At 38.4% G+C, this 25,239-nt stretch overlaps 1 protein-coding gene across 1 annotated transcript in view; it reads right to left on the minus strand.

Moving 5' to 3' along the window:
• The window catches only part of plcl2 (phospholipase C like 2), a 47,414-nt gene that overhangs the window by 12,888 nt on the left and 9,287 nt on the right, over positions 1-25,239 (minus strand). The window contains exons 3-5 of the mRNA XM_015005384.2: positions 10,728-13,208; positions 7,990-8,193; positions 1,294-1,369 (exon numbers count right to left, since the gene is read on the minus strand). Coding sequence (XP_014860870.1) covers positions 1,294-1,369; positions 7,990-8,193; positions 10,728-13,208 — 2,761 coding nt within the window. The remainder of the gene's footprint in view (positions 1-1,293; positions 1,370-7,989; positions 8,194-10,727; positions 13,209-25,239) is intronic.

The following is a 25,239-nucleotide window of genomic DNA, read 5'->3' on the forward strand; positions in this document are numbered from 1 at the left end:
TTTCAATCTAATGATTTATACAAGATTACTTTAACATTAATGGGGCAGTAATGTATATTTTCCAGGCACATGGTGCCATTTTATAGCGTAATTGTAATGAAAATGCTGCATATCTCAAACATAAAAGAAATGTAGCTTTGCAGTTTGATTCCTTGATATTGGCCTCTGTCTCTTTAAGAAGCTCCTACTCTTTCCAACACTTATCCACAACACACGCTAACTGCTGCTGCCACTAGTCTGGAGGAGCTGAGTGAGGGAGACACTGGGGACTGCAGGTCCAAGGAGGAACTTTGTGGAAATAGGCGGCACCGTGCAAGGCCATTCTCAATCATGCATGAAAGAATCAAGGCAACACTCCAGATATGTTTTGATGAGGGAATAACGTTATAACATGATTTAAATCTCAGTCAGTTTCACATAATAAGCTCCTCTAACCTTCTATGCTACTTGGATTTCACTGTGAAGAGTCACATAGGTGTTAATAATAATTGTATAAATATACCCACAAACCCAAATTAATCAACTATTGAATAAAATTGTAATAATTAACAGCTGCCAGGATTGTCCATCCAGCATGTTTCCTCAAGTCTCTGAACTGAATAAACCTTGTCCCTGACCTCACAAAGTCAATATGTCACAACAGAGATAAAAACTTCACCTACATGCTCTATTACCAGGTTACTTTGTAATCCTCTGGTCAAGGTCGGCACAAACAAATAAGGTCAGCCTCTAATACAGCCCAAAGGAAGTGAAATGAAAATTATGGTCATGACATGCCTGACAGAGACTCTGTGTGGTGGGTTCATTAACCACTGCGACGTAAACATTTCACTTTTTCTTCTACGTTGCTCATTTCTGCAAAAATGCACATTTACAAAGTCCTCAAGGTATAAAGCGTGCAAACCTCTTGGACTTGGGAACATAAGGTAGGAAATGACCAGAAGAGTCGTTCACATTTAAACAAATGTTTCTCACAGTCATGAAGCAGAAAGTTCTCATTTCTGCCATCTGTAGTGTCAAGCTAGCAGTTTGTCTGTTTGCTGTTTTTTTTTTTTTTTCCAGTTTGTTAGCACACTGTGTGTGAATCGGAGCTGAGCCAAATGTGATAAAACTCTTTGAGGTTACAACGTTTCTCTGGTTGGCTTGAGGAAACAGGAACAAAGGCTTGAGTTGCTTCCAGGTACTGAATGTTTTGTTGTTGTTTTTTTTTTTTAAGTTGAAGCAATCTAGTTTTAGCCAGAATATGGATTGATTTACAAAAATGTATTAGCAAAGGGTTTTTTTTTTTTTTACCTGCTTTCTGAGTTTGCAAAATCCTCTCATACACGCAGTCGGAGCTCTCCAGCAGGATCTTGCTGGTCTGGATCATCTGAAAGGAAAAATAATCAAGCAATTTTAATAACTGCTTTTAAGAGAGGTGAACACTAAAGTCACGCAGTAAATTGTGCTGCCTGGTGTTTTTCCCATTTAAAGAGGGCCGAGAAAATAAGATGTTATTGCAGGGATGTCTTTTGGGCGAGGTCGCTTAACTGCATCTTTGCAAACCAAAATTAAAGGAAAGCGCAGCAGAAGTAATTAGATTTTTTTTTATTTGAGGTTGTGTTGATTTCCTTCAAGCTGTGACTATGCCTCATTTTATGGAGAAAAATATAAATGGCAACCCCTCCGCTTGGCTTTAAACGGAAACGTTGATCATCACGGTCAACTGATGAAAACGCAAACATGTCACTTTGCTGCACATCATTAGCATGTTATCTGTGACAGAGCAGCTGTGAAGGAGGCTAAGTTTAGCTCCTCTGGTGCAACGCTCTGCCCTAATTGAGTGCACAGACTCTGCTGACCTGCAGACTGTCACAACTTTCATGATGATCTATTTACATATTAAAGAATTTCTTCTAAACAAGAATGCAGCCAGCAAAATATTCTGCAGAAAAGTGTTTCAGGAAGAGGTTAGAGAAGGAAGTGCAACCCGGGCAACGGAGAGAAAAATACAGAGCCTGAGGTGTCTTTTTTTTTTTTATTTTTTATTAATCATCTGAGGGAACGGCTAAAATACGATATCAATCTTCCTGCATGGTACCCAAGATGACATTTTTAATAAAATGTTACTTCATTTCCAATGTCAATCCGATACAGGGGTGCTTGTGTTCATGTCACTATAGTAACTGGCTTGTACATGTGCTTGTGCACTCCTGAAGAGCCCATCAAGGCCGTGTCAAAATTCAATGCTGCTCAGGTAGAAAACTGGATTTCACTTAAAAAAACCCCCATAAAATTAGCCACGTACCAACTAATCTGATTGAAATAAGCAAATTTTCTCTTTCTTGGCTCTAACTGCTGATAAGCATTGACATTACTGTCACCGATCTTATTAAACCCCTTGCAAACATAACAGTGGGCATCTTTAAGATGTTTCACTACTCATCCTTTGGCTATTTCTATTAAAGAGACACTTCTCTGGATATCCTTGCAAATTTTGAGAGTTAAACTTCCAACACCAGCTTAGTGTTTGTTCTGGAACGCCAATGCATGGGAGGGAAGAGGCTCGGCGTCAATGTGATGTTTTGAAGCAACATGTTGAGGCTTTCCTGGGAAAAACTGTTCACAGCGACTGAACTGATTTGAATGAAATCTCTGATTGGTATTGGGGTAGAAAGTCCTGACGGGGACATCCAGAATGGACCTAATACTAGATCTCCAAATGCTCGCAAACCCAGGATGCAAATGGTAAATGACAAAATACGTAATATTTACTTTTTATTTTGTAAAATAAAGTCCAGACATCAGCTTACCCAATACCTCCAGTTTCAGACTTAGGCTAAATTTCCCTGCCACTACTCCTCTGCATTTACTTCAGGAAGTGGTTCTGCTGCACAAACATGTGACTTCATACAACTATTTGTGTTGTGATGCGGTGCTGCAGCACATTTTTATGCTCTTTAGGGACGACCAAAAGAGTCGCGCCAAATGTACATGATTAACTAATCTATATTTATTTTAAATGTTCCAACTCTGTCATGCGAATATAACAGCAAAATATAAACTACTTACAAAATAATTGTCCAGAAATGCCAACTTTAATAAGAATCCTAATCATAGTGTTGCTGATGAGCAACATGACTCAAAATAATCTTGTTTCCAAAGAATACATAAAACACAAAGATATAAATAAAAGTGTATTTCCTGTTTTGTTCTTGTGACAATCTATTCTAACCTTAGAAATGCCTTTTTTTATTTTGCTCTTTGTGAAGAAAAGAAGGGGATGCATGAAACTATGTATTTTAATGGTACACTGTTAAAAACAAATACCGGCATACGTGGAATTTTACCGTATAAATATGGATTTATACACTCTTTTATTTGTACACTGTTATTGAAAGGACATATCAAAACATGCTCAGTGGAAAAGTAAAACTTTTGGACTTTTGGATATTCAAGGCAGCCAATTAATTATCTAGAAACCCACATTTGAGAGTTTAAAAAAATCTTTATTTAGGATATTTCTCATCTCTTGCAAACTTAAACATTTTCCAATAGTTTTCAGTCCTCCTTTGGATCTGTTTAAAACTATACACTAAATTACCAGCAGCTGTATCCTCTGGTGGCTTGTTAAAGAAAAACAGTCTGTCATCAACTAAAGCTGCGGCTTTTGTTGGTCTCTAATTAGTTACTCTCTCAGACACATTTAAAAAGATTATAATAGGCTTTTTGATTTTTTCCCCTGTTTCTCTAATGACCTATTGTGCATATAAAAGGTGTGGAAAGTTTCAAAGTCCACACCCAAGGGGTTATTATAATATACAGACAACTAAACTGCTGTAAGTTCCTATTTTGGGCTCCAAAAGTTTTCTTCTGAATCTAAAAAGCAAAACTTAATAATGCTGGTTTTCAGCATCACTTCACCAATTAGAGCCACATCACTAACCTATTAAAAGTTTAGAAATTAAAGATAATCAGCTGAGACAAAGAAAACATTTTCTGAAAACAAACAAACTCATCATCCACTTTTTTCCAATACATATTACAGCGTGTTTCCACAGCGTGTGGCCTGCTGTTGGGTGTTTTGCGTGGGGCAGACAGTTGCACAAGCCCAGTAACATGAATCACCATGTTATTCTGCGAGCTGTAATGACAAAGTGCTTGTATATCTGCAGCTGCAGCACTCAGAAGCTGTGATTACCTTCCTGATGGGTCAAGAAATTACCGTCTTCACGGCACACGCAGCGTCTCACATATATATAGAAGAGACATGTTTTTGAGTTAAGAGTGGATGAGGGTATATTTGGACACAAAAAAACACCTCCTAACTACTCTGATCATGTGTGTTACAGTAATTACTTCCATGTTAGCTTGGTGATGCGTTTCTCCACATGAATAGAACATGTTACACAGAGTCTGGATCTACAAATTCAAACAATTAAAAAAAATAGTGGCTTAGGATACAGAAAAATGGATATTTGGTCATGTTTTTTCAGTCTGAACATTGGCTTTAACATCATTTCCTCTAGATTTCAATTTAAATGCCTTAGTCATTGATTGTAAATCAGTATCTCTGTTGATAAAAAATAGTTGCCAACAAAATAGAAACTCCTTTCACTTATTTTAATGTTATTAAGCCACCGACCCTGTTCCAGGATTTAATCTGAGTTTGACTCTGGACAAGGTCCATTTTTTTCACAGCTAAATTAACAAAATATGAGAAAAATAATCAGGAATTTTAGAAACTACTGATATATTGGGATTTCCAGGCATAAGAATCTCTCAGGTTTAAGGAAACTGGTCTGAAAAATGGGACTGTGTTGGATGGAATGCCTTGTTGGTGGTGCTCTTTTTGCAGCATCAGTGTCTGAGGTGGATTTCGGTGCAGACACGATTTCCCAACACTAATTAATGCAGAATATCCTCATTAGTCATGTCTCAAAAACGCCAGTCTAGTGTTTTTTAAATGTTCATATTAAACTCATCTTACAACACCTCTGAGTGTATATCATCTCTGATCTGCACTGGTGAACGCCAATACAAGCAAGACGTAGGTCAGGAAACAAAAACGTGAGTGACTTCAGCAGCCAGTAAAACTGGAGCATACGTTTTCCAGAGGATAATTATCTGCAAACAAGCTCTGCTGTTGTTAGCCATACGTTCTTCGATGCCAATAATTAAACAATATTCACGGTTGCTGCCATGGCTCTTGCTTTGCAGGAAACACCAGGCAATGTCTGTCAGTCGGTCCAGATGGCGCTACCGTTTCTCAGCTCTGACAGAATCTGGCCGCCATCATCATATTTTATCAATGTGTAAAGCAGAAGAGTAAGGGGTGCTGAAGAGGCAAGCTGTGAAGTACTGAAAAGCATAAACCTTAATGAAATTACTTAAAACCATGAGCTGCCATCCCACTGAGTGTAAACACCTTTTTTCTTCTTTTCTTTTTTTTTAAGGAAAGTAGGATATAAGTGAGAATCAGGTTTTGTAGCAGTCGGGGTGTAAAAGCTCCCCTACTTTCTATGGTTTCTATGGTACACTGAAACAAAAAACATAAAACTAGAGTTTCCATAAGTAAATTACAATAAATTCTGACACTCAAAGCTTTAAAGTTTCCTAACTTTCTCGGTTTAAACCTTGTAGCACATAAATACAGTGACCGATTGGCGGAATTATTATGTTTGTCCTTTAAAAACTATAAAAACAGATTGTATTCAAAAACAGAAATTAAGAAAGAAACCATCTCTCAAACCAAACACAACAAAGAGTTTAACATTCAGGTCTTATTTAAAGATGCAATTATATTGTAATAATTAAATAAGCACTATGGAAACAAAAAAATGTTACTATATTTTTTCCTTTTGATACTTCTGTACCACATAGACAATTTTCAGCTTGATCAGTTCAATCCAATTCCAATTTATTTAATAAATGACAGCACATTAAGCAAGTTATGGAAGGTGAGTTAGGTCAAAATGTGAAAAATCAGATTTTTTTTCTGGTCAGTGAAGGCATCATGCTCAGAACTGGACTGAACAGTCTTCAGTGGTGACTCTGTGAAAGAGTGAAGAATCATTGAGACGCTGCTTAAATGGAGAAATATGTTGAGAAATGTCTGTGGTTAATTCAGACTGCGACAGAGCAAGAGAGTGCAAGACTTTCAAGAGATAACAAGAAGGCTGAACGTATTACAGGAAAGTTGCTTTGTTCTATCATTATCAATCTTAAAATGCTGATTTTTAGAAAATAGTTGAAGAAAATTTTTTCTCTAAGATTTATTTACACAGACTTTTTTGCTAAAACAATTTAAATACCTAATTTAAGTTGCTAAAGCCAATTTAAAATGCTGTCTGTAGAGATTTCATTTGTAGAACCCTGTTTGGGATCAGAAATTGGCCACAAAACGATTATCAGTGTTTCTCTACTCCAAATCAGCAAAACGCCGAAACCAAAGTTCATAATTTTTAACATTTCTGGCGGTAAATATACATAATTTACTTGGTGGCTGTTTCACTGTCAAATTCTGATCTCTGCTAATTACCAGGGCCTCCAACTTTCCAGCACTTAAATTCTTCCATAATTTATTTGATGATTTTCCATAAACAGCAGTCGGATTACCCAAGCTTTCAATTCAAGACTAAACCAAGCCACCTTAATCGGTCTGCACCTAGGTCATTTCAACATGGTTCCTCTTTAATGCACTCATGGTTGAGTCCCAAAGAGTAAAAGTGATGCAAAAATAGCCCAGGCAAGTAAAGATAACACCTAACTGTGTTGTTGTGTAATTGTTTCATAATTTTACACGCAGTTACGGTTGCCTACAGAACTGCTCTAAGCCAACTGCCATGTGAGAAACATTTAAACACTTTTACTTGTTTTCGAAGATGAATAAAACAATAGCAGTGTGATCTGTGTTCTTGCTGGGACAAATACTCTTCTGTGTGTTTCCTAGTAATTTTCTTTTTAAAATTTGCAAAAGATTTGAGAATTTGGGAGAAATTTGAAGAACATGTTTTATAAATAGGCACCATACTAAATACATAAAATCAATTAAGATACAACAGTAAAATAAGTTAAATTGAATAAAAAGAGCAGAAGGTATCGAGTAGAAAAACAGTGTTTTGGTCAAACCCAATGAGTTTGACCAAAACATTAGGCTGCATAATGCTAATTAGAAATAAGGAACATCATCTACATGGAATATTATACAAAAAGCAGTTTGTTAGCTTACCGAACCACATCGACCCAAAAACGAGGCATTAAGGTTCCACCACAACATTTCAGTCAGGTTAACATCTGCACTGTGACTGAGTTAAGAAAAACGTAATTATTTTATATTTCAGCCATGCTGTTACACATTTGCTGCCTTCATCATTGTTTAATAAATACGTTGTATGAACTGTGTTGTGTTTTACTGGTCAGATTAGAGTGGTTTTATGACCCAATAGGGCAAATGCATCGTTTTTTAAAAGAAATAATTCAATGCATGAAAAACAAAATACCCAGAAAAGGATTTAAATTCTCTAAAAAAAAATTATAATCAGACTTGACAATTTATGAAAGTAAAGATGCTTGGATTAGATTTTGTTAGTTGTGTGCCTGTTTTGTTCGTTTTAATGTTCTTTTGGCTCACTATGAGGATGTTCTGCTAACTGTAATGATATTTGCAATGGCCTCAGCGGCACGTTGCATAACTTTTCAACATTGATTGTATTACTTAACAGAGTTCCAACCCTATTACCTAATAATTTCAGCATGTCCCTGTTATATTAAGTAAAGTCAAGATATCGATCTAATCGGAGTCGAAGTTGGTTTCCTGAGGTGAAAAGAAGCTATTGATTGGGTAATGCACACATAACCGAATTTTGTTTTTTTTCCTTTCTCGGGTACTTGCAGAGCAAACAAGAAGAGGGAATCATTTTTGTTTCTCCATTTTAATAAATTCCTAAATTCTTCAAGGAAGTGAGTCTGAGCTGATGTAATGGGCTGTTTTTCCTGACCATTACTCACCATGTCGTAGGAGGTGACGACCTTTTTCAGGACCTCTGGGAGCAGGCCTTGGAGCTCCAGGTTAGGGTACGGGTCAGAGAGGTTAAACAGCAGGAGCGGGCTGTTGTCGGGTCCTGTCAGCCGAGGGGAAAGGGCCAAGATGCACTGCTTCAGGTTGGCCACGGCTGAAAGGCCGCAGAGCTCCTTAAAGGACACTATGGCATTCTAGGTTGAGACAAATTACAAATTAAATGCACTTAGTTACGAAAACAAAGCAAAATCTAATGCAAAGCATGCAATCTTTTCTTCCTGCAGGATAAAATCTTTATTTCACAGGCATTAAAAGCTGAAACCAGGCCTCCAGAGATCAGCTCAGAGATGGAGCGAGAGGCTGGAAGCCGTCATCGCCTGTGTCGCTTGTGAGAACTTTCATTTTGGCACTTGTTAGCTGCTCCAAAGCACCCAATCCTTCTGAACTGACACAAGCATCAAGTGGAAATGAAACATACACCCACGAAAACCCTAAGCTTCCTGTGAAAGGCCAAAATTAACCCTAGCATAAACAACCGCAGGGACAAACTGTGAGGGAGCGATCAAGATGTGTTAGTCTCATGGCTGCTGGCTTGTTATCTCACAATGCAGCAATATAAACAGGAGGACCAACGTACAGACCGATGCAACGCCTGCAGGAGCAAAACACGATGCTCAACACAATGTGGCTGGACGTCCCACTCCGCTTTTCTCCTCCAGTTTTACATTCCTTCACAGATTCTTAATAAATTGTATGGGAACATGTTTATGTGGTTTTGTATTTCTTCAATTAAACTTCAGTAAAAAGAGAAACTAACGTTAGCATTTCCAATATGGGCTAATTTAACTGCAGAAAGTTAATTCTGTTAAACATAAGCTACTGGATCCCAAACAGGAAATGGTTTTCCACAGGGGGAACATTTCCAGCACTGATAAACTGGTTGATTATTTTCTTAATATGCTATTAATAATAAGTTTGTTTGCTGCTTGAAAAGATGCTGCAGTGATGCTTTGAGCTGTTACATCCTTTACTCTAACGCATACAAGGCTTGTTTTTTCACACTTATGATTATGATCAAAGAAAATGTTATGTCATACAGAGATGGTACTTAAATGATTTCGTTATTACGAGAACAAAACTATTTGAAAGTATCGGCTCTTTTTTAAATCATGACTTTTTTTATTTCTTTAAACATTTTTGAATATTCTTCTTTGGAAAATAGCTTATATTTATTCAGATTGAATAGATAGCAATCGTTAATGTATCAACTTTCAAAATTTGACACAAATTCTCAATTGTTTTTATGTTTCAACTTTGACTAGGCCATTCTGACACATTCTTTGATCTAAACATAGCACAGGGTTGTGACTCAAATGTTTTTGGGGGTTGTTTGGCTCTCGTGGCCTTTGAGAGTACTAGGACAGGAAAGTGGCTAGACATGCAGAAAAGGTCACCAGGCCAGGATTTGAACCTGTGACGGCCGCGTCGAGGGCTAAGACCTCCTTGTGGGTTGTGCTAAACCCTTGCACCACCACAGCACCCTGTCTCAAGTGTTTTACATCTCTTCTCCAGAACTGCCTTCTGTTATTGAACTTTGTTAATCTTCCCATCAACTCTGATCAGCTTTGCCGTTGGTGGCAACGTGCGATATTAATTTTCACAACACATTTCCTAGTCCTCTCTGTTAGCTTTGGACCTAAACGGTCATGATGTTTGGCAGACGTGTCTTTGTAGGCTTGCAGTAGTGCCGTATGGTTTCCATGTTGGGATGATGGATTTAATAATCCTGTTCAAAGCTTGGGATATTGATTTGAATGCAAAGAATGAGAAGTGAATAAATAAGTCCAAAAATAAACTCATTTTTGGATATAATAACAGAATCAAAAGATTATGAATATATGAAAAAAATTCAGAGCATCAATTCTTTATAGAATTGGAAATAAAACATGAGTGTTCAGCATTTTAAATATGAGACTGAACTAGATTTGCATACAATTACAACTTAGTTCAGTCATTAATGAAACACAAATGAATCAAGAAAAAAAAGAACCAAGTTCTATTCTTATTTCAATGTAATAATGGATCCTGTAACTGTAAAATCCATGTATTTTATCCCCTATCTAGGAGTTTGATTTTAAATTTACATGGATTTACATTATCTACACAAGTAAATTTGATAAAAATGGGAAATGGACTTGAGTTTGTGTTCAATGTCAGCACATTACCAAATACAGGCACCACATAATCCATTTAGCTGTCAAAAAAAGGTGTATTTTTTTAATCTCTTTATTTACTCACTGCAGCTGGTAAGAAACACACAAAGTGAACCTAACCTCCATTTATCACTGCCTTATTTGAAACACTTCCAGCCTTTCGACCACTTTACCCTTATAAAACTCTGAAAACTTTTTACAGCCACATTTGGCAGGAAATCAAACTCTTCACCTGCCATGTTTGTCTAGAAACTGTAGCTTAGATGGAACTTGCCAATAACTGGAGCCAAACTTGGCTGATGTAACAAAGGGACTTTCTTCACATAGAAATTATGTTTAAAAAAGGTAAAACATAAATTATTCACATGAAATAGACTAAAATATAGCTCAAGACAGATTACTTAAAGTTGTCAACCCTTTATGTCAATCATCTTGTTCATCTGACTAAATGATGAACACACATCAGGTCCAGGGAGTTCTTGGTAAAACACAAAAGTCTCATTGAGTTGTCTTACCTGCATGTTTTCTCGGAGGTCGGTGGCCTCTCGGAGTGGCAGCAGGGCTGTTTTAAAGACCTCATCCACAGCCTTGATCTGCAGCACTCTCATACTAGCGTACTCTCTGCTCTTCTTGCCTTTCCTTACTGACAATCCCCTTTTGTGTGGCTTTCCTCCACCTCTTCGGTTGGTTATGGCAACATGGACAAAAAGCAAAGTATGAGGCAGCAACTCTCCTGTCAGAGACTGTAGCGGTACGTGGCGGAAACCAGGCTGGAGACACTCAAAGGGGATCGTATACTGGCCAATAAACTCATCTCCAATGTAGTCATCGTCTAGAACCACGAAGCGCACCATTGCGAGCTCAGGAAGGTTTATCTGAAACTCAAAGCTCTCATCAAACAGCGGGTTGTCCCCATTTTGGTGGACTGTTTTAGTCCTCTGTTCTGCACAGTCTGCAGGAATCCCGTGTATTTCCACGTACACGTATGGGTCCACCACGTCTCCCTTAGCACCGGAGCCTTTGGGTTTGGGGAAATTTTGTCCGCTGATTATCTTGATGTGCAAGAGCTGTGGAGAAACCCCAGGCACTGAATCTTTTGTGTTGGCACTGAAATATGAGACCTGCTCCCTCATGATGGCCGGTCGGAGAACGTAGCCACTGTTGCCATTCTGACGGAACCAACCGATGTTCAAATCCATCATCAGCCCAGGAGTCTGGTAGTTCATGGCTACAATCTGGCAGCCGCACTTCCAGAAGTCTTGTGGATTCATGTTGCTAGAGTCGATCCGCATTGGGCTCGGGTAAACTCGTGCCAGAAACTTCTTGTTGTAGTTGACAAAGTCCCCAGGGAAATCACATGCACAGCGCGTGGCAAACACCTCATTGAAAGAGCAGAGCTCCCAGGGTTTCTGCTTCTGGAAAGATGTTGGAAAGTCTTTGAACTCCACAGATTTACACAGCGTCACCAGATCAGAGAGGTCCTTAAGCAGTGGGATCTTTTTGGGTGCATTAGTCTGCTGCTCTGTGGACTCGATGCTCATCCTCTGAGACATCTCTGCCCCCTCGTCCTCATCCGTCACTTCTCCTTCTGAAGCAGTGCAGTTTGAATCCAACTTCTTACCCTTCAGCAGGATCTTTCCCTTCAGCTCAGATGGAGATGGGAGGTAACAGTCCTCGAGTTTTGGAGAATCTACATGGATCCTGTCTCCAAGGATCTTCTTCAGATGCTGAAACATGACTTTCTGCTGCTTTACAGAACAATGGTTTTCCAAACACAGAATCAGAGGAAACTCAGAGGCAACAAAGGCATACTTATTGATGACATCTATGACGCTGCGGAAAACAATCTGTGAAGTCATTGTGTGACCAGTGTAGATAACGGGCTCGTTATCAGACCCGTCCCACACGTCCAGCTCCACACAGCGACAACCCATCTTCAGAGCACGGATGTACCCCGTCACATCTGAAGGACCTCTGAATTGATCCTCTATCAGATACGTGTTGTGGGATGCATTGATGTAGTAGTGGGACAGAGGCTGGTTCATGTCTTGGCAAACGGATTTGTGCTCAGGGTCAAATATGTGGCACTCTGCAGACATAAGATAGTTGGAGAACCCATCAAGAGAGAGCCATCCCTTTAGCTGGCCCTCTTTGGATGGTTCATACTTGTGAATGACATTTAAGCTGGTGTCTTCACTGACCTGAGCCATTCCCTGCTCTGCCTCCAGAAATATCATTAAGTCCTTAGTATCAAGAAACTCCTTATTACTGGAAAACTGAACAAAAAGAAAATAAATCTCTGGTCTTGTGCAAAGGTCATGAAAGACTTCAGCAAACTCTTCTTTTGTCACATCAGACCCACTTTTATCTTGAGCTTTGTGGAGCTCCTTGAACTTTAGTTCTATTTTCACATTTTTAAGTCCCGGGTTTAGTTTCTTTATTAGCTGCACGGCAGCACATATTGCTATCTGTTTGTTGTGGTTGACGTCTTCTTCATCGAAGAGGTCGCTTAACCAAGATGAGCGCAAGTTGTTCTGGCTGCTCTCGATCATGTTCAAGGTATGCTTCCCATAAGAGATCAGGTACCTCAGACCAGTCACCCATATGTTGGCTACATCTGCTGTGTTTGCCACCAAGTCCAGGGACTCATAATTCTCCCCAAAGACGATTGAAAAAGCACAATCCTCTGATATCTGGTCATAGGTGCCATTAGTTCTAAAAGTTTCTGTATTTTTGCCTGTCCGGACCTCCTTGATGGACTTCACGTCTATCTTTGCCTTTTCAGACTCCTTCTTTGTTGGCTCCCACCTCAATGATTGCATGTCGGCGTCAAGAAGAAAGTAGCGGTGGTAAATGCGTGAATTGGATCGCACTTTTTTCAGCTCCGAGCCATCCACCATGGCATTGATGCAGTCGCTGACTCTGCTAATCTTCTTCTCAGTGGGCATGCTGCTGAATGAGACGGTCTTCTTTCTTTCTTTTCGTTGTCTTCCATCCTGTAAAGAGAGAGAAATACTGTAAATAAGTCAATTCATGCCTAGCACTGTCACCAGATGCTTTCAGATTGGACTCTAGAGTGTTTTAGATATCATTAAAGTCCTTATGCCTTTATTCCTGTACAACAGTCGGCCATTGAACACACAAGTTTAAATTAGTTGAATATCAGAAGCATTTTCATTGGTATTAGCCAATATTTGCTATCAAGGTGCTTCAAGGTTTTAAAAAATGTTATACTTTTGAAAACCCCCACATTTCTTTATTAGGTTCCTATAAGCAAGATACAGAAACAACAAAACTCAACGCTGTCCCTCCCCCACCTAGTGCTGTGCCTTTGAGCCAGACAGTCAGCTGCCTAAAATACCAATTCACCTGCTTGGAAAACTTTTCCGTTCATAATAAACATGGATATTTTCATGGCCTGCAAAATCAGAGGGCATTATCCATCACACTTACGAGGTAATAACATTTTAAAACTACACTTGGCAAACTATGAGCAGCATGTCTGTTGTGCAGCCAAGTGTCGGTTCTACCTGTACAGAAAGTCTGACTGATGAGGCAGTTAATGGCAGCTTGTTATATTAATTTATTTTCTGCACATTAGACACTTGAAAACTACTACATTTTGAGGGTCTTGTTTAAATAGTAATGTGGCAACATAAATTTTACAAAGTAGCCTCCAGATGAACCGTTGGACTCTTTGGACAGATGTGACTAAAGTGCAGATGTCTGGCTGTCATGTATTGTGTGATGTTAGGAGAAAACCAAAGATCAGTATGTTGCATTAGAACAAAAACTTCATACTAACAGTAAAGTGCAGTAGTGGAGGGGTAATGCTTTGGGCTTGGTTTTGCAGCCACGGGATCCTGGCACTTCTTTTGAGGTGCAGCTATGTTATATCACATCTCCTCTGCACGCCTGAAAGCTTCCTGATTAACGAACAGGAAGCAGGAGAGCAGGCGCGTTTGGCTCAGCTGGTGGACACATCTGTTCTCAACTCCAGTTTACTTCCACTTTCAGTTAATTTGTAAGACAACTGCTGTCAGTGAGCCAAACAGGTTTGTTAAATTAAACTGGTTTGTGTCTCCTGTCATCTATACAGCTGTTTATTTCAGTGAATTTAAGCCGTTTTTACCTGTAAGCATATGCCCTCTTGTTGGCTTTCTGCAGTCAAAACAGACTGTCTACTGGACAATCTTAGAGTAGGGAGGATGTTTGTGTGGATAAATATTTCAAACACTGCAATTTTGTTGCACAGATGAACAAAAAGTCTAAATGACAAAACTGCAACAATTTAAGAAAGTCAAAATACTTTTTCATGATAAAATGAGCCTAAATGTTTGGAAGAGAGTTTTTTTTTTTTTTTTTAAACACACCAAATGCAACATATTGAGAACAAATTGTCCAAATCACAATCAGTACGGCAACAGTTTCACCAGTCATTATGGATGTGTTTCTTATCAGCTTGGAAAATTATCGACTTTGGTAGAACACAGCGGTTTCCGTAGTGTGACTTTTGTAAAGCTATTGTTTTCACTTCAGTCCTCAAATTTTTTGATTTAATAATGAAATAGTTTCAATGGGTTTTTTTTTAGAAATTGTCATTATTCTCAAAAATAAAATGTTATCTTTATGATCAAATTTTGATGTTGCATAAAACGGACCAGAAAAAAAAAGCAAAGAAAAATTAACCCTGATACTCCATTACAGAAAACATATGACAAACTGACCACAAAAAGTATAAATAATACATTTTGAAGACTGCACTAATTTAACAGAATAGACTGGGGAAAAGAATAACTCTGGGGAAACATGTCAAGCTGCTGAATAAGGACATAGGGTTGTAAAGCAGAAAAATCCAGCTCCATGTGCAATTCTGCTCACTGTAATTAGGTTTAGACAGCTCGCTACCTCCCGCAACGAGTCTGCAGCTCGCTCACCACATTTTCAACTCTCTCAAGTAGGGCCTTGCACGTTACATTGTCCTGCCTGGTTTCCGTTTGTTCCTGCTCAATATTTTCTCTTTCGAACTCACAGCACCTACTCTGCAGGGTTGACTTAAGGTAGCTGTCGCTGCTTATTATGGAGATACAACAGGGAATATCCCCCAGGAGAGTGTCGCCCACTCGAATCCAGCAGACGGATGTTGATAATGTTTTTCCTTTTTTTAACCACAGGAACACCATTTCACATTCTGGACTCTTAACACCTATTTTGCACATTCTGACAATCCCATTTAGCCATAATGTGTGGGCCTAATGGAGCTGGTTGATACCAAAGGAATCTATTATCTATGATGTCGGGATAAAAATAGCCTGTGCTGCTCTCCAGCAGAAACCCTTGATCTTATTGTCTTTGGGGAGCGCTCAGACCCTTCCAGATTCACATGTAATTAGAATCAGATGTTGACTCTTTATATACTGCAGGACTACGACTTCAGTGTTTTCTTCTTTTAACCTTGCGCACTTAAAAACTCTATCTGACAATGTTAACGATTATAAATTTGACTCGTCTGCTTACTGTTTCCCCTGTGATCTCTGTGCACAGTCATTACTCAGCAGCTCCTGCCAGAGGCACACAGGGATCTGCTGCGCTGTGGTGCACTCTGCTTACACTTCTTTGTTAAACACCAATACAATTAACAGGTGTTAATTGTATTGGTGACTGGAGGTTTTGACTGGAGGAGAGTGTAAACCAGCTTGGCTTAAAACAACCTTTTCAAATTGGTGGTAAATGTCTTTTAATGTAGTCCTGGAGAACAAAGACTGAAAAAATGAAAACCACTGATGGGGAATCAACAAATCTCTCAGTCTTGTAGACTTTCTGCAACTTCATTGTGCAGAAGAGCAGCTTAAATGTCAATGCATGACTGCAGATAATCCTCATCAACAAAGAAAAGGACGAGGAAGTTTTGTCTTCATGGCAACGCTGAGCTGTGGTCACAGAGTGTTATTTAAGGCATACTTCAGGATTTCCTTTAGCCAGTAAAAAAAACATCCAAACAATTGTGCATACACTTTTTTTTTTCTTTTGACTTAACGTTTGCATGAGTGGAAGAATACTTCTTATGTAACAGTCTCTTTTTGGTCGGGTGGTAGAAGGTGTTCTCTGCAGTTTTAGTCCTAAAATGGTGTTTAAAATACAAGATACGCTCAATCGGAGAAAAATATTATTAGCTTCACCAGACAGTAGTTTCACAGGGAACAGAGTCTTCCATCTAGACCAAAGACCTTATCTACTCATCTCTTTGTCCCTAAATTATCTTCTGACAGAGCTATAAACACGATTTAACAATCTGAAGAGTTTAATCTTTTACAGTGTCTTCACATGAGTTGTTTATTGCTTATAAGCATGTTATGAGTACTCTATGAGGACAAGCTGAAAAAAGTATTTCGTAACTGAAGAATTGCAAAACGAGTGAGAACATGTTCTGTCAGAGGAATCGATCAAACTCTGCGGTTACACACAGTCCACACAAAGAACACTTTGTATTATTTCAAATTACGGGCAAAAATACATTCAGTCATCCATCATTTCTGTAATAGAAGAGCACCTTATTCTTTGATGATGAAATAGTTAATGATAATTACACTATGATTGAGATTTTGCTTGTCAAATTTTTTGTCTTTCTGCTGTTTCAAAACACATAAATTCTCCAATCTTGTATTTAATTTATGACTGAATAAATTATCGTGTTGTTTTTTGCAGCCAAACCAAATGTCCTAATACAGATCCAAACCACATCTGATTTAAAAACTTGTCAATACCAACTTTTTTTCTCCCAACTTAAATTCTTACAGAAGTTTTAAATGGTAAAATAAATGTGCTCTGATGAAATAGTGCTTAATCTAAAATGTAAATAGTTTTGTGTGTTTTTAATGACATCTCATTCAAAATATGTAAATTCATATTTTGCACCTGCAAGGCTAACGTTAGCATGTTACTCTGTTTTGATACGACTCAAAAATTTGCCTCAGAAAATTTTTTACAACAAAGTTTCACCGCAACCAAAAAAATATGCAAAATAACAAAAATGACATCGATTTATAGCTTTTAAAACCTTACTATGGGCAAAATATTCATACACAAATATAATGTTGTTCTTTTAAGTATATTTAAAACCATCAGTAGAAGAAAAAATTATATTTGAGCAACAATGTGATTTTTTTTTTCATAATAAAAATCACACAATCAGTCTACCCAGGTTATTTTTTAGTGCAATTCTTCACCGTATGTTTGCTGGCTGACATGTACAGAGTGAGAGGAAGTGTAAAAAATGAGTATGCAAGATGAAGGAAATAAAAGTCGAAGTATGTCCAACTGCTGACGGATCCCAAAAGGGACTCTGAATCCCCTAATGGAGTGAAAATCACATTATTCTGGCTCAATGAGCAGTTATGAACAGATCACATGGGACCCATTACTCTTTGCTCTACTGTTCCAACTACGCCATCATCAACTGTAATGGCCTGAATCACGCTGCACCATACATTAGCTTTTAAGTTCTGCTTTGACTGCTGATGGTAACGTAAATCAAAAGAAGCGATGTTACTAGAAATATGTAGTGCACAATAAATAAGGGTGAAGTGTGTGTACTGCTGTCTGAATCATCTTCTAAAGCTGCTGTAGATGACGAAGGTGGCAATGCATTTTCCTCTAGTACAGGTTGAAAAACAGGCCATGGATATGAATAAGCTCACACGCCTCCCAAGATATTAACATTCAAATTCCACGTCTGCAGGTTTGGATGTTCATGTCTAAGGATAAAGGGTTGCTCCGCATTTCTCATGTCAAACTTTCATCCTTTTCCAGACTCAAATCACAGAGCTCTAAATTCTAGCATGGAAGCAGCAAACACAGCGAGGAAGGAAAGTTGGGAGAACAAACCAAGAGCCATATTGCAGAATAAAACACAGAAGAAAGAAGGAATGAAGTGAGAAAGCTAGGAAGGGAGGAACAAAGGAAAGACAAAAGAAAGGAAGCTGCAAACAAAAGATGAAAGGTCTGGTGCACAAATGGATGGATAAACAAACAGACTGACAGATATCTGAGCACAGCTTTTACACCATCAGATAGGGAATGAAGTCTGGAAATAAAATGATTATATTCTTCCATACCTGTAAAAACCTAAATCAAATGCAATGGCAAAGGCACTCTGGATAATCAAAACTTAAGGAAATGCTAAATAGCGTTAGAGTCTAAACAGTTTTATCTTGGAGAATATGACCGCAACTCAAATGTCTTCTGATGTGAACCAAGGTTAAAATCCAAGATGTGGCTTCACACATGAGGGTTACACACAGGTTGCAAAAAAAGCCACTTCTGTTCCCCCGAAAAAGACAAGAACCCAATGAAATCCTGCAGGATGTCCAAAGATAGTAAACAAAGACCGGTGTGAAAGTTATTTTCCCAGATTCCCTTTCTGTGAATTTGCTGCATCCTTTTTTAGAGAAGAAAACAAGAATCCAGATATCCTGCATTTAGGGTTTCTTCAAATCCAAGGGAGTCCGTTTCCTTTGCAGAAAAACACTGCTGTGGACAAAGATTTGGATCAGTATTTTGGTGGTTTGGGTTTGACTGCTTGTCTTTGAGTGCTTGTCACATTGCACAAAAGATAAAAAAATACTGAAATGAACCTTTAGTAGGGAAGCTTCACGGATCTTAAACCTAATGGGAATCTGTGACCAGTTGTCAAAAAAGATGGAATAAACTTCAATAGCTAGTAACACAAGAACTGGTCACAATTAATCAAAATCTGGGCCAAACAGTAATATCACTGGAACAATGGAAGCAGTCCTTTTACATACGATTGATGAAGACATATGAAACTTCTGATGGCATTTTTTTCTTCATTGTACCATAGAAAAGTTACATATAAATGCTGACTCCACAAAACTGTGTCCCGGTGAATGTCTGACCCAGATTTGAAGAAAAGTCCCTAAACATTCATGAGTTTAAAACAGATTTTCTGACTTCATCACGTCTCGAGCTATAATGTCAGAAGCACATGAGCGCAGTGAGTCATACAGAAACCAACTTATGAAACCAAAGACGAATGAACGCACCAAAAGACGGTTGTGGTCAAACTGATGATGCGTGTGACATCACTAACTTACACTGTTGATACAGAATAACAAAATGCCACCCGGTTGTCAAGGCCAAAACAGTTCGCTCCAACTAGAACCACAAGATTTAAATAATTGGCGATGTAGTGTTAAATGAAAGTAAATATGCCAGTTTCCTGTTCACACACAGGAATTAATAGTTTCAATATTACAAGTGAGTCTCTATTCCATTCACTCCAACACTTGACGACTAAATCAGACTTCAGTCTGTGTTCAGTATGTGAACTGATGACAATCTGAAAATGAACGACTGAACTGTTGACCTGGTGACTGGCAGTCAATTTGTTTGACTTTTCTTTTTAAAGCTCCATGAATTTATTTTCCCTTTAACATCTACTAAACTACTCGAAGCTTTTGACATGCCTTTAAATTCTGTACTTCCAAAAAACCTTTGCAATCTATTTGCTATGACTTTAGCAATATGCAGTGCTCTGGCTTTCCTGCTTTTGGTTTGATCAGCATTATCTAAAATGTTTGATTTTCATATTTTCAAATTCAATAATCCCCCAGGGGAAGTTTTCTGTCTGGCTGAAATGAACGTTGTGGGACTTTCTGGTTCCCCAGCTGAGGAGTCGGAGCCCAGAGGAGTTTACACCTGGTACAAACCCAGCTGCTTCTCTGTGCATTTCATAAAGATCGACTCGTGTGAAAATATCATGAACATCAGAAGCCTTCAAATTGGGAAAAAAAGAGCTAATTTCACCAATTTCTAAAATAAGAGATTTTAAAAGCTATTAAGCAGTTTGACCAACATCCACTGATAAGCGTTTTTAAAGTGCAGTATTCTGCTAATTTCATTTTTTACATTACATTGTAATGTTATCCCCTGTGTGGTCATGCACTGTGCTGCTGATTTACCCAGGCTCTGCCTTGGGGCTTCAGTCCAGACCAGGACTCACCTATAGAACACCCCTCCCTCATTAAGCTCCTTCAGACTAGCAGCAGCAATTAGCAAACACCTGGTGAACCTGTATGTCTGATGAAACTTTAACACTCCTAAGAAGTGTTGTAAATGGGATCAACGGTTGGCATGGAGAAGCACTGTTGTGAAGCTGTCCTGAAGGGGGACGTGTCAGGAAGGGTAGGAGGTTCTTAAAGAGGCAGAGGCCAATTTTAAGTTAAGTTTATTTTTAAGTTTATATGCAGAATTTACATAACAGCTGGAGTAACTTATTTACTTAACTGTACTGTAACATGTTACCATGTGCCTGGAAAATACATAAAACCCCCACTTTAACTACCCAGCAAAAACATAATACTCTACACTCACTCTATTACAAGCTCAGCTTCAGTTTACCTTTTGTTTCTCCAGATTTTCCAAGTCTCAAGGCTTTAAATGTTCAAATATCCACAATGTTTATGTACCTGCTTCCAGGGAATAATTAAGAAAACTCAACTATGTCATAACGTTGTTTAAAATTCAATGTTCGTGGCCTTTAAACACAGTATTTACAAAGTACAGGCCGATGCATGAGAGCAAATGTCATTTACTGTTTCTCTAATGTCTCCTCTGAGTTCACTGCAGTGTGAGCAGAGTTTAAACGATAGATCTCATTGAACAGCTCCAGCAGGGTGTTTAGATATAAATACGTCTTCTGCTGGTTTGGCGCAACTTTACTTGGTGATGTCGAGGCAAGGATGTAGATGTGGATGCAAGCAAGAAACTGAAAACAAAAAGTACAATCACTATCTGTAGCTTCTGCAGAAATAAGTTGCAAGCAAGAAACTCAACAATTACTCAACTAATACTTTAAGCTTAAAGCATTGACCAACCAGTACCAAGTTAGTGGGTGTTGCAACAATGATCCCAAACTTTGTGTCAAAACTGGGCTTGGATTCGGGCTTACATAAAGATTCTGGGCTATGTTTAAAAGATAAATAAAACCAAACGGTTCAAATGAATAAATTATACCAGCAAGAACAGTTGAATTAACTCAGATAATGCCAGAAGCTTGTTTGCTTGCTAAATAAATAAAGCCTAAATTGTAAACTTGTGTACTAAATTCTTGTTTTTCAAAGTCATTGCCACTGGACATTGCACAATAATTTCACAGTGGAATAATATTGTTCAACTAAATATTTGAAAAAATGACTTAAACATTCTAATGTTAAGTAATGTTGAGTAAAATGTTCAATGTCACTACAGCCACAGATGCTTCTTTTGATCATTTTTATTACATGAAGCATCTTTCAGAGAGGGATCATTTGTTGATAAAGGTGCATATTGACTTTATAAAATACTTTAACACAGGGACAAGTATCTTTTCAGCCAGGAGTAAAATCTATACAACATTGAATATTTTTTTAAGAGGTTGAAAGATGGTTTACAGCAGATGTATATTTCCCAGTGTGCTTTTAGGTTTTACTGCTGCTCAAATGTTAACAAAGAGAGCGGAAAGAACGGTCAGACCAGTGACTGGAATCGGTGCAGCTAAATATGTTAAGACATCCATGACAAGGTCAAACTGAACATCGAGTGAGTCAGAAAACTCACACTTCATTACCTGCCAGATACATGCAGTTTCTTTGTCAACACTGAGTCAATGTTGTATCAACTTGACTGATTCGTGCGCTGAGCCAGGTAGTTAGCCGGCTGCAGGGATATCAGCCAGAAATACCGAACTGAGACGAGAGAAAATTACCTGATCAATATAATTACAATCATTGAATGCTTCCTTTACAATTAGTGGACCGTTTATTGGAGGTAAAGCCTGTCTAGCTCAGTTGTTAACGTAAAAAAAAAATGAATCTTCTAAAATGATGCTTGGCTGCATCTCTAGTGTGTGTTTAATATATTAAAAAAGTAGTTGAACAGCAAGTGTCTGTGTGAAATACTTGCCCTAAAATTTAAAATAACCAGTGGATATACTTGATAATGGGCTTAACTTTGTTTGCCAGTGTTTTTTGCCAAATTATTCAACATTAAGCCTAATTGCCAATACATTATTGGGCTAATTCTAGTTTAGATGAACATACAAACGCTCAACTCACCACATTCTTGTTAGCGGTAAAACTATCAGAGCTTTTGAAACAGAAACCTTATTAAACCATCATTACCTGTGTGGTCGTATGTACCGTTTGAGCTTTCACTCTATTATTAGACTTCATGAGTTAAGTAATTGTACATACAATCAGGGAACTCTCCATGTCATTGTATGAATCTTTCATACTGTAAACCAAACATTTTTTTTATATTTCAACTCATATCTCCAAAAGAAACATATTGTAACCGTCTCGGACCTAAAAATGAATCTTAAGAACAATAACGCATCCAACATGCGTACCTACACTGCTCCTACATGCTGTCCAATCTGCTATCCAGAAAAGTTGCATAAAAGTTCAGGCTGTGATCCGTGCATGGGTAGGATCTTGTATTGATTATCCTTTTAAAAATATCCCACAGCAATTCTAGACCACGCAACAAAGGGGAATCATTTTCAGATGCAGCTCATGCACCGTCAGACCAAAATGTAGCTACAAATACATTTTGCATCCATGAGACAAGCAGGACGGACATTATGGCAACAGCCCGGACCTGACAACATAATTTGATGCATCATGGTTAAGCCTGTGAAGTACTTGTTTGGACTCTCAGCACTGCTGGTCCACCATAATTAGCACATCATTTTCTCTTTTTAACAGGGTGATTCCACAGTTTTTATCTCCTGGCAGAACTGCGAAAAGGCGAGAAAAAAATGCAGACAAAGGATCCGAGACATTCTATTTATTTGACAGGATGTGAAGTGAGACACAAAGTGGGAAGCAAACTGTAACCGTTGGGTCATTATTGCTTCTGCCACCAGCCACCCACTTACAGGATAGTTACAATTCACCAATGACTGCACTGTTGTGTGGAAAATAAACGTAGCCCACAGGAGCCTCAGAAGCCGTTATGTAATTTAAAAACGTGGTGATCTACTTTTAACAGCGCAGCTCAATAATCCACTGCAATATTTGGAGCACAAGAAGATTTTTAATTAAATCAGTGGAGACTAACTAAAAATATCATTAATTATTTAAGTCAGCAAGACACTAATCCCATTTACAAGTAATTAGGTTTACTTTCTAATAAAATATACATTAAAAGTAAAAGAGCTAAAAATACTACACTGTTTGAAGAAGTACATAGATTATTAGTCCTCGACGCAGCAGTCAAAGGTTCGACCCCTGACATCTTTACCGTTGCTGCATATCTACCCATTTTTTCTTTTTGCTTGTTTCCTGTCTGAATATTGCGAATGAAAGCTGCTGTAGTGTCCAACGCAAAGGTCAAAATCTGTTCATGTCAATTAAAATTGGTTTCAAAGAAAAATGGAAGGCAAACGTTTGAACATTTACGCTAAATTTTAAATGCTGCTGGCATATGTCACCTTTAGCATTTTGTTTTTTTCTAATCCATCTGCCTCTTATGGAAAATAAGTCCGATTTATGCACTTCTGGTTACTTTGTTGACTAAAGAATCACATGTTTTCTTCTCGGGATGTTTTCACCATGTTAGCTGAGTTTAAAGCTTCCAGCAGGAACTCAGCTTGGCTGAGCTGCTGCAAGAAGAGGATTTTCAGGCAAATATCTTATTTTGATTATTTTGACAGCCTTATGCAGAAGACACTAAAATGCGGCTGCACGATATCAGATATTGTTGAATACTGTGATGATAATCCGCTGGGATTTTTAATATGCCGTCTTTGCGAAGTATTTTCATCAATCCTGTCTGCATGTGGACAGAAAGTGCAAATGCAGCAGAAAAGGACATTACTTTACACCACAAAACGCAGGTACGGAACAATCAGTTCTTCCTAGCAGAGCTCTGCTCATCACTGAGGTCTGAGTCAGACCTTCATGTTGACTTGAACTCTCCAGCCTCCTCAGCTTCTCTCCTTTCTGTTTCAAGATAAGCAACTGTAGGCCATTTAATCTGGGGAACTAAGCGGCAGATAAATGGATTGCTGTGCACAATGCAGTGGAAGCAGACTGCAATGTGCACAGCGATCCATGCAGAGAAGCCAAGGTTAAAGACTAAAGGAAAGAAATGGTACAACATGACTATCAACACAGAAGGGAAACCAACATAAACCATTGTTTATGTACATAAAACTGAGCCCTAATCAACATGGTTTGATTAAGATTTATTGGACAGAAAGTCATGTAACCTGCATGCTTATAAAGTAGATTATCATTAATGTAAAAGGATATGCAATGGTTACTTTCTAGGTGAAAAACGCTATTCTGAAAGGAAGTCAAAACCCAAGCATCTTTTTAAAATCGTCATATCTGCCATCAGATAGACCGTCTTCAGAATATGCATGTGCACACCCATAACGACAATGTACAGCTACCAGGTAACTGCAAACTACTACAGCCGAAATACTACGTGAGTGTCGTTGGTACTGTCCCAACCACATCCTCCCATCACTTCAGAGAAATAGTTTAACAAGAACTCGATGCTCTGATGGTGAGAACAACAGTGTTTTGTTGCCACTAGTACCTAACCTTTATAACCACCACCTCGCTGCCATTTAAACACTCGTAGCTGGTAGGAAAAAAAAAAACACAACCTGCTCTAGATGAAGGCATGATGAGCAGCAGCTTTCATTTACTGCAAATTGGTTAAATCTGTTTCCCACAAAATAAATTGCCAAACAAACTGCTGCATCTTTAAAGAAGAATGTGTTTTGTGTGTTTTGCTTGATGATAAAATAAACTCTCCTTTGGGCTCGGTTTTTGGAGGATCATTCATATTTGTTATGGATGACATGATTTGATCCGTTTCCAATCATGACTAAGAGCTGTGCCTGACAGACCTTGGTAGCACAAGTCTAAAACGAACAGATATTTGTTTTAGCTTGAAGTGATCTCTGTGTCCTGACTCTGACTCAGTGAACATTTAACCCATCTGTGTGCTGCA

This window comes from Poecilia mexicana, unplaced genomic scaffold, assembly GCF_051168715.1.
Source record: "Poecilia mexicana isolate PSO_F unplaced genomic scaffold, ASM5116871v1 scaffold_16, whole genome shotgun sequence".
NCBI classification, from domain to species: domain Eukaryota; kingdom Metazoa; phylum Chordata; class Actinopteri; order Cyprinodontiformes; family Poeciliidae; genus Poecilia; species Poecilia mexicana.